Here is an 11,684-nt window from a genome sequence, read left to right as displayed (position 1 = left end):
AAATAGTTGACAGTACGGAATATCATTGCGTAGAAGAAGGGCACTTTCATTAAAGGTCCCATCTGAGAAAGGATCCGAAGAATACAATAAATTATAGCCTGAGATAGGTTGGAAAACAGCCGAGTGTAATTTTGGTTCTTGTAAGCAAGCACCAACAGGGGAAAACCTGGAAAGCAACATCTGAAGCTCACCCCGATTACCCCTGAGGCCGCGGATATTCCACTGTAAATAGGCCATGATTGGCGATGAAGAAAATATCAGGAATCTGTAGGTAAAGGCACCTACGGACTAGAGGGGTTAGAAAAGTCAACGTGTGGTGGCATTGGAAGATGTTCAAGTAGCGAAGGAACGGAGCGTTCCGAAGAATGGGGTTGTGAAGATGGAGGAGAGGGAAGAGAAGGAACAGGAAGTGAATCAGTGTCCATTGAAGGTTTAGTCTCTGCAATATATTCTGAAATGGCTTCAAGTGTTTCTGAATTCAAAGATGTATGGGAAACCATATTGGAGATAGGAGGAGGAGGGTGAGTAAAGATTGGGACAGTAATGGACTGTACCAAAGTAGAGGGGGAGGGAAAAGTGTAAGGGACTGGAGATGAAGTGTGGGGGGGGACAGAAGAGGTAGAAACCTGGGAGGTGACAGAAGAGGGAGAAACTTGGGAGGGGACGGGGGTGGAAGGCATAGTACGAGGAGGAGGGTGAATCTCCACACTTGTAATAGAGCCAGAGAGAGGGGAAGAACTAGGTACAGAGACTGGAAAGGTAACGTGTGGAGGTGGAAGAAGGGAAGGAAGGGGCAAAGAAGATTTGAGCAATGCGGATTTTTTGGACTTCTGAGTAGAGGGGCGATTGGTATTAGGTGTCGTACGAGGTCTTGTCGATACTGGGGCTTGTGAGGAAGGACGCGAAGATGTGAGAACAGACTGAGTTGTAGTCGGGACGTCAGAGCCAAGGACAGCAAAAGGATTAGATGCCGTAGTGGCTATGGGAGGGGTAACAACAGAGGAGGCTGCAGAAGATGGGACCCCAGAAATGGGGGGACGTTTGGAAACACGAGAATAAGAAACACGGGGTAGTCTCCCTTGGAGGCGGAGATGAGTAACTGCCATAGCATAAGGGAGACCTTCTGCCTCTTTGAGGCAACGGATTTCACGTTCATTTAAGTAGACCTGGCAACGGCGGGAGTACGAAGGGTGAGCTTCATTACAATTAAGGCAAGATGGAGGTTGACTGCAAGATGTATTAGAATGGTTGTCGGCACCACAGACTGGGCATTCGGCCATAGATCTGCAATATTTCGCTGGGTGACCAAAACGCCAGCAATTTCTACATTGTTGCGGTGTAGGTATCACCTTTCGAACTTGTAACCGATGTCCCGCGACATATACAGAGGACGGGAGTTCTCGGCTGTCAAAAGTTAAACGAGCCACATTGCAAGGGTAACGTCTCCGCCCCCGGGCAGGAAGGACATAAGTGTCTACTTTGAGGATTGGGAGATCCTGGAGTTCCAGCTGTTCAAAAATGTCATTGCCACATGACTGGAAATTCTGTTGGACTATGGTATGGGGCAGAATGACAGTACCACTACAAGAATTGAGAGAAAGATGTTTTTCAATAGTGATAGGAGTAGTATCGATATTCGAAAGGAGAGAAAGATCATGAGCTTGGGTAGCATTCTGGACAGTGACGATGCGTGTACCGCTCTTGAGAGCGTGAAATGAAATATCTCTGCCAACATGACGCAGGAGCGCTTTGGCAATACTATGGTCAGAAAGGTAGGCAGAAGAAGAAGTTGGTCTTAAAGTAAAGAATTTAGTCCATTGTGTGGTCCGAAACTGAGCGTGGAGAGGGAGTGCTTGACGTGTCGGTCGTTTCCGAGTAGAATGGGAAGGTAACGACGGAGCATCATCAGGAGATTGACGTTGGCGTTTAGGAGTAGGACCGGAGTTGGTCCGGCAGGAAATGGGTGGGCGATTCGAAAATTGCCGTACCGTAGAGGGAGAAGCCGGAAGCATAGTCAAAGGAGAGCGGAGTTCAGACAAATCGAAGGAGTCAGTCGAAGCCCCGGTACCTGAAGCGGGTGAGGAAACAGCACCAGCAAGAGGTACAGGGGCATCAGGAGTGTCCGAAGAGTGGTCTAAACACAAGGCAGGGTCAGAATGGGGTGCGGTATCAAGAAGGGGCCCGGGGGTAGTGGTTTCATGGACTAGGGCTGCCATGGTTAGGTTACTCCTTTGCTTTTTGTTTTTAAGAAAAAAAAGAAAGAAGAAAAGAAAATAAAAATAAAAAAAAGAATAAAAAAAGGGGGGAGCGGGGAGGAATAGTTCCCAGGAGGAATGAAAGGGCCGGAAATCCCCCTCCGCGCCCAAGAGGACTCGACACCGCTAGTAGCGCAGATGCAGCATGGAACCCGTGCCATACCCTACCCTTCATGCCAGTAAACCAGCAATCTGGGATAGCAACCTCACATCTGCCGAGCTACCTCGGTGGACAAAAGAGAGGGCCCCCGGATATCTGCCACAAAGCATACCTCCTTCAGCCACCACCCCCGGAATCCGAAAGGTGGCTTCCAGAGATACACCCGTCGCCCAAAAGACACCCAAAGCCACTCCGGGATACCGGAGAGGGATCGGGACATCCCTAGGCAATCCAGATTCCACGGCAAACTACGCCACCGCCAAGAAACCTCAACGGAATGGGATGGACCCCGGTGTCCTTTCCCCTACCTAGGAACTAGCGCGCCTGTGGGAGAAATCACGAAGGCTAAAAAGAGGAAGGGCAAAAGGGAGGGGTGAGGAGGAGGAGGAGGAATGGAAAAAGGGGAGGATGGGGAGGATGGGATAGGGGAGGGGAGAATGGGGGGTAATTAGGTTCGGTCTGAGGAAGAAGACCGACAGGGCTAATTCCTCAGACCAAGAGCCTCTTCACCACGCCAAGGAGCCCCCCTTGAAGAGGTACAGCGCTGCAGGGCAGAAAGGAAGCGAGGGTATCAGGTGGCAAAACGGAGAGGGATTATTTGTAGGCTACGGAGAACAGCCGGGCAGTGGAGAGTGCATGGGTAGAGGGTAGCAAGAGATCGAGGTATAAAGGGCTGAAGGTATCATCATCAGAGTTTGTGGAGTAAATCAGTTTTTGTCAAGAAGTCAATGAGAGAGTCAGGATTAAAGGAGGTTCCATCAGCAAGAAGGGAAGGTAAAGATAGTAGAGTGAAGACGACGGAGGCAAATTCTGCTTGCTCGTTGATAGAGAGGGCAGTCTAACAGAATGTGGCTAATCGATACTGGAACCTGACACTCCTCACAGAGAGGAACAGGGTACCTCTCCATAAGATACCCATGAGTAAGATGAGTGTGGCCAATGCGAAGACGCTGATGACAATAAGACGGCCAGTAACCTATACTTGGTTTAATAGAATGAAGTTTGTTACCGAGCAGATTAGACCAACGTTGTTGCCAACGGGTGTGAAGATGGGTAGCTATTACAGCAAAGTAGTCCATAAATGGAACACCTCTATATGAAACTGGTAGGTCATGTACTGCTGACCGCGCAGCAGTGTCTGCCTGTTCATTGCCCTGTACGTCAACATGACCAGGGACCCAACAAAAAACTTATGCTTGGTAGAGATACGGCATAGCCAAAGTTGGATACGGAGAACTAGGGGGGCGAGGTGTATCAAATTTTCATATAGCCTGTAAAGCACTAAGGGAGTCTGAAACAACCACAACTGATTACACAGGCATAGATGCAATATGGATAAGTGCTGCAAGAATCGCATACAATTCAGCTGTAGAAATGCGAGCCGACGATAGTAAATGTCTTCGCACGACCTTGACTGGAAACACTGTTGCGAATCCGACGTCATTAGAAGACAGAGCCATCTGTGTACACTGCGATGGCATGAGAATGAGAGTGAAAGTGGTCAAGAAAAAACGATCGGGAAGCTAGCATAGGCAGTTGGGTTTTAGCAGAAGGGAGTGAGAAAGAACACATTCGAACAGCTTGAACTTCCCAGGGGGGTGGGGAAAAGTGAGATGCTACATGAACATAGAAAGGTGGTAACTGAAGGGAAGACAATAGCGAATGTAGGCGAGGAGAAAAGGGATGGAGGAAACAGGGGGCGACGAACAAAAAGAATGTCTACTATCATCAGTGACTATTCTATATATGGAATGACTGCAGAGATCATGTGAGAGAACATAGTAGAGAAGGCAATGGGCATCACGGCGATCAGACAAGGATGGAATATTTCCTTCTGCATAGAGGCTCTCAACAGGGGAAGAGCGAAAAGCACCAAGGCACAAATGTAATCCCTGGTGAAGGACGGCATTAAGGTTCGAGAGAGTAGTAGGAGAGGCCGTTGAATAGATCTGGTCACCATAATTGAGTTTTGATAAAATGAGGGCTCAATGTAGGCGAAGGAGAGTTCGACGATCAGCTCCCCATGAAAGATGAGCGAGGGTTTTAAAAAGGTTCAGCCGGCTGTGACAAGTTGCCTTCAGAGAGGTAATGTGAGGTTTCCAGGATAACCTACGGTCAAAGAGAATGCCTAGAAACCTGATTATCACGTTCAGGGATACAGGAGCCATAGAAATACAATGGATGATCAGATATGACAGAGCGTCTAGTGAAAGTAATTTGGAGAGTTTTAGTACTGGAAAATTTAAAACAATGCGTGGTGGTCCAATTGGAAACACGGTTGACCGCATGCTGGAGAGAAACTGACGAGGTGACAGTCAGCGGCTGCACAAGCAACAGTGAATTCGTCAACATAGAGTGATGACCATATGCTGGATGGAAGAAGAGGGGCCAAATCATTTATAGCAAGGAGAAAATGTTGTGCTCAGAACACATCCCTGGGGGACAGCTTCAGCTTGGACAAAGTCCGGGGAAAGCATATTATTAACCCGAACACGGAAATGTCTATCAGTTAAGAAGTTCTTAAGGAAGGATGGTAGATTGCCTCGGAGGCCTAAGGAGTGGGCTTGGGCCAAAATACTATACCTCCAAGTTGTGTCATATGCCTTCTCAAGATCAAAAAATATGGCAATAACAGAGTGATTATTTGCAAAAGCATTACGAACATGCGTATCCAAGCGTAGTAAGGGGTTTATGGTAGAACAGCCCATACGAAAGCCATATTGACTAGTGGAGAGACTGCTGTCTCTAAATACCACATTAAACGTCGAATTACCAGACATTCCATCACCTTGCAAACTGCACTGGTAAGAGCAATGGGACGATAGTGGGAGGCATCATGTCTCATATTATCCGGTTTCTGGAAAGGGAGAACAATAGCACATTTCCACAGCTTGGGAACAACTCCTTGTGACCAAATAAGACTGAAGAGGTGCACGAGGACTGCAAGGGCTGACTGATGTAATTGTTGTAACAACCGAATATGAATGTTGTCTGGCCCAGCTGCCGATGATCGGCAAGCTGAGAATGTCGCCTCCAGTTCCTGAAGTGTAAAAGGCACATAAGATTCTTCTTTGAGAGAAGAAAAGTCTAAGGGTACTAACTCTCTGACAGACTTTGAGGAAAGAAACGAGATGCATAGATGTAGCCCCTGAGAAATACAGACCAGATGATTACCAACTTCAATGGCAACGACAAGAGGGTTTGCTATATCAACACTGACAACCCACAGAACAGGAGCCTGGTCAGGAGAGTATTTACCACTCAGTTTCTGTACTTTCTTCCAGACTACACTCAGAGGAAGCAGAGGTGATGGTGGAAACAATCTTGCCAGCTAGTGCGTTTAGCATCACGGATGACACAGCGAGCAACTGCATACTTCTGCTTAAAATAAAAAAAGTCTCTCAGTGGTTCTGTTGTACCGGTACATGCCCCATACAGCGCATTTCAAACGTACTGCACGAGCACAAGCAGGAGACCACCATGACACACACTTCTGAGAATGCCTGCCCGAGGTTTGGGGTATAGAATGAGAAGCTGCGGTTAAAACTGTGGACGAGAAGAGGTGTAAAAGCTCGTCAATGGAGGACGAAGAAGGAACCCCACTAAAAGCAGTTAGTTGCGAGTAAACGTCCCAGTTTGCTTGATCAAATTGCCAGTGTGGGCTACGAAGAGGTGGTGAATATGAAGGAGAAGTAAGAATGATTGGAAAATGATCGCTGTCATGTAAATCCGGGAGAACAGACAAGAGAACAGAACAGAGTATGAGGATCAAAATGGGTGGGAGTACCTGTATTTAAAACATGGAGGTGGTGAGAAGTGAAAAAAGCCTCTAACTGAATGCCACGGGAATCATAGTGAGACCCCCCAGAGGAAATGTTGAGCATTAAAATCGCCTAGTAACATAAGTGGTGGCGGTAAGGACGAGACAAGAAAGGCAACATCCGGGATAGATAATGCCTGAGAAGGAGAGTGATACAAAGAACAGATTGTATACCACTTACACAAGTGGATACGGGCTGCACTGTAATGCAGTGAAATACGAACAAATAGCTGATGGTAGGGGATATGAGTGCATAGGACACTTTAAAAGTCCCATCCGAAAAAGGATCCAAAGAATACAATAAATTATAGCCTGAGATGGGATAGATAACCGCAGAGTGTAATTTTGGTTCTTGTAAGCAAACACCAACAGGGAAAAACCGGGAAAGCAACATCTAAAGCTCACCCTGATTACTCCTGAGGCTGCATATATTCCACTGTAAATAGGCCATGATTGATAATGATAAAGATACCAGAAATCCGCAGGTATGAGTACCTACGGACTAGAGGGGTTTGAAAAGTCCCCATGTTGTGGCGCGGTAAACGTTCAAGTAGCGAAGGAACGGAGCATTGTGAAGAAAGGAGTTGCATAGATGGAGGAGAGAAAAGAGAAGGAACAAGGGACGGATCAGTGTCCATTGATGGTTTAGTCTCTGCAATATATTCTGGGATAGCTTCAAGTGTTTTGAAATTCAAAGACGTTGTATGGGAGACAATACTGGAGATGGAAGGAGGAGGGTGAGTAAAGATTGGGACAGTAATGGACTGTACCAAAGTATGGGGGGACGAAAGGGTGGAGGGAACTGGAGAAGTGTGGGAGGGGACAGAAGAGGCAGAAACCTCGGAGGTGACAGAAGAAGAAATTTGGGAGGGGACAGGGGAGGAAGGCACAGTACGAGGAGGGTGAACCTCCACACTTGTAACAGAGCCAGTGAGAGGGAAAGAACCGGGTACAGATACTGGAAAGGAGGGGTTAAACGAGATTTGAGCAATGGGGATTTTTTGGACATTTGAGAAGTAGAGGGGCGATTGGGAGGAGGTGTCGTATGAGGTTTTGTCAATACTGGGGCTTGTGAAGAAGAACACGAAGATGTGAGAGCAGACAGAGGTGTTGAAGTAGGGACTCCTGAGCCCAGGACAGCAAAAGAATTAGAAACAGGAGTGACTATGGGAGGGGTAACCACAAAGGAGGCTGCAGAAGATGGAACCGTAGAAGTGGGGGGACGTTTAGAAACACGAGAATAAGAAATATAGTGTAGTCTCCCTTGGAGGTGTAGATGAGAAATTACCATAGCATAAGGGAGACCTTCTGCCTCTGAGGCAACGAATTTCCCACTCATTTAAGTAGACCTGGCAATGGTGAGAGTAAGAAGGGTGAGCCTCATGGCAATTAAGGCAAGAGGGAGGTCGGCTACAAGACGTATTAGAATGGTCATCGGCACCACAGACTGGGCATTCGGCTATAGATCTGCAATATTTCGCTGGGTGACCAAATTGGCAGCAATTTCTCAACTGTTGCGGAGTAGGGATCACTTTTTATACTTGCAACCGATGTCCTGCTACATAAACAGAGGATAAGAGTCCACAGCTGTCGAAAGTTAATTGAGCCACATTGCAAGGGTATCGTCTCTGCCCGCGGGCAGGAAGGACATAAGTATCTACCTTGAGGATTGGGAGATTTTGGAGTTCCAGCTGTTCGAGAATGTCATTGCTACATGTCTGGAAATTCTGTTGGACTATGGTATGGGGCAGAATGACAGTACCACTACAAGAATTGAAGGAATGATGTTTTTCAGTAGTGACAGGAATAGTATCGATATGTGAAAGAAGAGGAAGCTCATGAGCTTGGGTAGCATTCTGGACAGTGATGATGCACGTACTGCTCTTGAGAGCATGAAAGGAAATATCTCTACCAACATGGCATAGGAGCACCTTACAAATACTATGGTTGGAAAGATAGGCAATAGAAGAAGTCGGTCATAAAGAATTTAGTCCATTGTACGGTCCGAAACCGAGAGTGGAAAGGGAGTGCATGATGTGTCCGTCTTTTCTGAGTAGAATGGGAAGGTGGCGAAGCCTCATCATCAGGTAATTGTATTTGGCATTTAGAAGTGGGACCAGAGTTGGTCCGATGTGGGATGGGCTGGCGATTCGAGAATTGCCGTACAGTAGAGGGAGAGGCCGGAAGCATAGTCAAAGGAGGGCGGAGGTCAGACAAATTGAAGGAGTCAGTCTAGACCACGGTATCTGAAGTGGGTGATGAAACAGCACCAGTAAGAGGTACAGGGGCATCAGGAGTGTCCAAAGAGTGGTCATAAAATGAGGCAGGGTCAGAACGGGATGTGGTACCAGTAAGAGGCCCAGGGGTAGCAGGTTCATGGACTAGGGTTTCCATGGTTAGGTTACTTCTTTCTTTTTGTTTTTAAGAAAAAAAGAAAGAAAAAAATTAAAAAAAAGAATAAAATATGGGAGGAACAGGGAGGAATAGTTCCTAGGAGGAATGAAAGGGCCGGAAATCGCCCTCCACGCCCAGGAGGACCTCAACACTGCAAGTAGTTCAGATGTGGCATGGAATCCATGCCATACCCTACCCTTCATGCCAGTAAACCAGTAATCCAGAATAGCAACCACACATCTGCCGAGCTACCTCGGTGGACAAAAGAGAGGGTGGCCGGATATCCACCACAAAGCATACCTCCTTTGGTCACCACCCACGGAATCTGAAAGGCAGCCTCCAGAGATACACCCATCGCCTGAAAGACACCCAAAGCCCCCCCCCGGGAGACCAGAGAGGGAACGGGACATCCCCTGGCGATCCAGATTCCACGGTAAACTACACCACCGCCAAGAACCTCAACGGAATGGGATGGACCCTGGCACCCTTCCCCCTACCTAGGAACCAGTAGGCCTGTGGGAAGAATCCCAAAGGCCAAAAAGAGGAAGGGAATAAGGGAGGGATGGGGGGAGGAGGAGGAGGAAAGGAAAAAGGAAGGATGGGGAGGATGGGATAGAGAAGGGGGGATTGGGGGTAATTAGGTTTGGTCTGAGGAAGGAGACCAACAGGTATAATTTCTCAGACCAGAGCCTCTTCACCACACCAAGGAGCTCCCCTCGAAGAGGTTCAACTCAAGAGAAACGAGAAACCAGAAACAATAAGCCACAGCGATCAGATGCCTGCACAGGAATTGGAGATCAAGGGCGCTTCAGGAGGTCTTGATCTTCATGCCACAGGTACCGCAAGGCCTAAGAGAAGATTTTCTAAGAAACAGCTTGCACACTTGGATGAATCGGCTGTGATCGACATATTTGAGGAGAAAAAAAAAAAACTGCCAACAAAGAGAGCAAATGTGCTGGCCACAACGTCTCTCCTAGTGACTGCGGCCAAACTGGAGCAAGCGGCGTAGTGATGCTGCAGCAGTGACAGCCTTGAGCAAGTCTAGAGGACGACTGCTGTCCCCTGGTCCACAGGCAATTGGGCAAGCAGCAGCAGCTGCTGCCCAGCCAGACACAGCTGCTGTTATGGAGAATGAAGCAGTTATAGTATATGATGAGACAACAGAACTCTAGAACAGTTATCTATCTCTTGTGTAAGTGGAAGGAGGCTTCACTTAAGATATTTCTTAACCAAATCATATATCCTATGCCATTAGTTGGTGGTCCCCCTATATATATATATATATATATATATATATATATATATATATATATATATATATATATATATATATATATATATATATATATATATATATATAATGTCGTGCCGAATATGTAAAATATGCGATCTTGGCTTAAATAGCAACGCTCATCTTGCCAAATAGGACAAGCGAAAATTTATGTATACAATAATTTCGCCAAAATCATTCAGAACCTAACGAAAAAAATATATTTCGTTCTGTTTGTTTGGTATTAAATTATTGTAAACGTATATAAAATATATCTAGTTGGATTAGGCTAAAATAAATTACGCTTGTTATAATAAGGTTAGGTAAGTTTTGTAAGATTCTTTTGTTGCAAAATTATAAATTTTTACATCAACATTAATGAAAAAAATATAGCTTTAAACACATAAGAGTTTTTTTTTTTTTTAAAAAAGAACTATTTTAAATAAGTTCTTGCAAAGTGACCAGTTTGTGTTTGTATATATATATATATATATATATATATATATATATATATATATATATATATATATATATATATATATATATATATATATATATATATATTGTTCACACTTTCAGTGCATGTCTGAAAAAAGAAGTAATTTTGACTCGGTTTATTCACTTCTGACGGTGCTGTTATGATCTGGGTTGAGTATTCATTACTGACAGTACATCATCTGAGGTGTGCTGAGTATTTGCAAACTTCAGAGCCGTCTACTTGTAGCAAATAAATATACAGAGCGATATTTTTTACACTATATATTGAGGAAACTTAAGCCTATTTTTTTGAAGCCTTTACTTTACGCATTTGACGAATATACATCTTACCAAACATTGTGGAACAGTGTTACATAACGGAATGGAGAGCGACACACCTCGATACCTGGAGGATAGACTCTGTGGTTGTGTACCATAGGATAAGTTTGTGTTAAACATAAGCAACCAACAAAGTGTGGAGTGGTTGCAATTTTGCATGTTTACGTTTCAGGCATGTCGCTCATGTCCAGGTTGGGATGGGGCGCAGGGAAAAGGGATAAATTGAAGTGGTTTAGGTGAAGGGACGAAGGTGAAGGGCTTAGGTGAAGCGATTAAGTGAGGGGGGTTAAATTAAGGAGTGGTTTAAAGTGAGGGGTGTTAAGGTGAAGACTGAGGGAGTTAGGGTAAAGGGGTTATGGGGTGGGCTCGCAGGTGTAGACAGTGCGGTAGAACTTTTGCGTGACTGTCTGGTACACCTGTCTGACGGAAGTGCAGCTCTTCCAGCCCCAGGCTCCACAGTGTGTCTGCACTCGTTGTGGCACCACCTTCTTGTAGCTCCTGGTGTAGGCCACCTGTTTGGGCACGTATTTGCACTTCCTGGAGGAAAACCACAAGCGATTACTTATTTTATCTATTTGCATGAAGTACTGGACCCATGTGCTTCATTCACCACGACAAAGAATACAACGTAACCAGACAAACAGTAATTTAATGATATTTTAAGCAGAGAAGACCCTGTAGACGTTTCAACCAACGTGAGTGAAGAAGTACGTAGAAAAAAAACCCAAGGTGGGTGATAGAAGTTCTTGATAAATTCCCACTGTGTGCGATAAAGGCACTTGATAAACTTTCACAGTGGATGACGGAGGAATTTGGTTATACGAGCACTTGGTAAACTCCCACAGTAAGTAATATAGGTATTTTATAAACTCCCACAGTGGGTTATACAACGTACACTATCACCCACTGTGAGGTGATAAAGGCGCTTCACAACCTCTGTGGGGTGATAAAGGCGCTTCACAACCTCCA

At 45.7% G+C, this 11,684-nt stretch overlaps 2 protein-coding genes across 2 annotated transcripts in view; both read right to left on the bottom strand.

Moving 5' to 3' along the window:
• Positions 1–281: 281 nt before the first annotated feature.
• The window catches only part of LOC138854802 (mucin-5AC-like), a 72,515-nt gene continuing 61,112 nt past the window's right edge, over positions 282–11,684 (bottom strand). Inside the window, exon 2 of the mRNA XM_070099905.1 lies at positions 282–2,479. Within this exon, the coding sequence (XP_069956006.1) occupies positions 282–2,216 (1,935 nt within the window). The 5' untranslated portion in view covers positions 2,217–2,479. The remainder of the gene's footprint in view (positions 2,480–11,684) is intronic.
• LOC128695258 (uncharacterized) overlaps positions 10,408–11,684 on the bottom strand; it is a 1,855,180-nt gene continuing 1,853,903 nt past the window's right edge. Inside the window, exon 22 of the mRNA XM_070099904.1 lies at positions 10,408–11,252. Coding sequence (XP_069956005.1) covers positions 11,069–11,252 — 184 coding nt within the window. The 3' untranslated portion in view covers positions 10,408–11,068. The remainder of the gene's footprint in view (positions 11,253–11,684) is intronic.

Source organism: Cherax quadricarinatus, chromosome 70 (assembly GCF_038502225.1).
Source record: "Cherax quadricarinatus isolate ZL_2023a chromosome 70, ASM3850222v1, whole genome shotgun sequence".
NCBI lineage: Eukaryota > Metazoa > Arthropoda > Malacostraca > Decapoda > Parastacidae > Cherax > Cherax quadricarinatus.
This window is presented reverse-complemented; position numbering and strand designations above follow the sequence as displayed.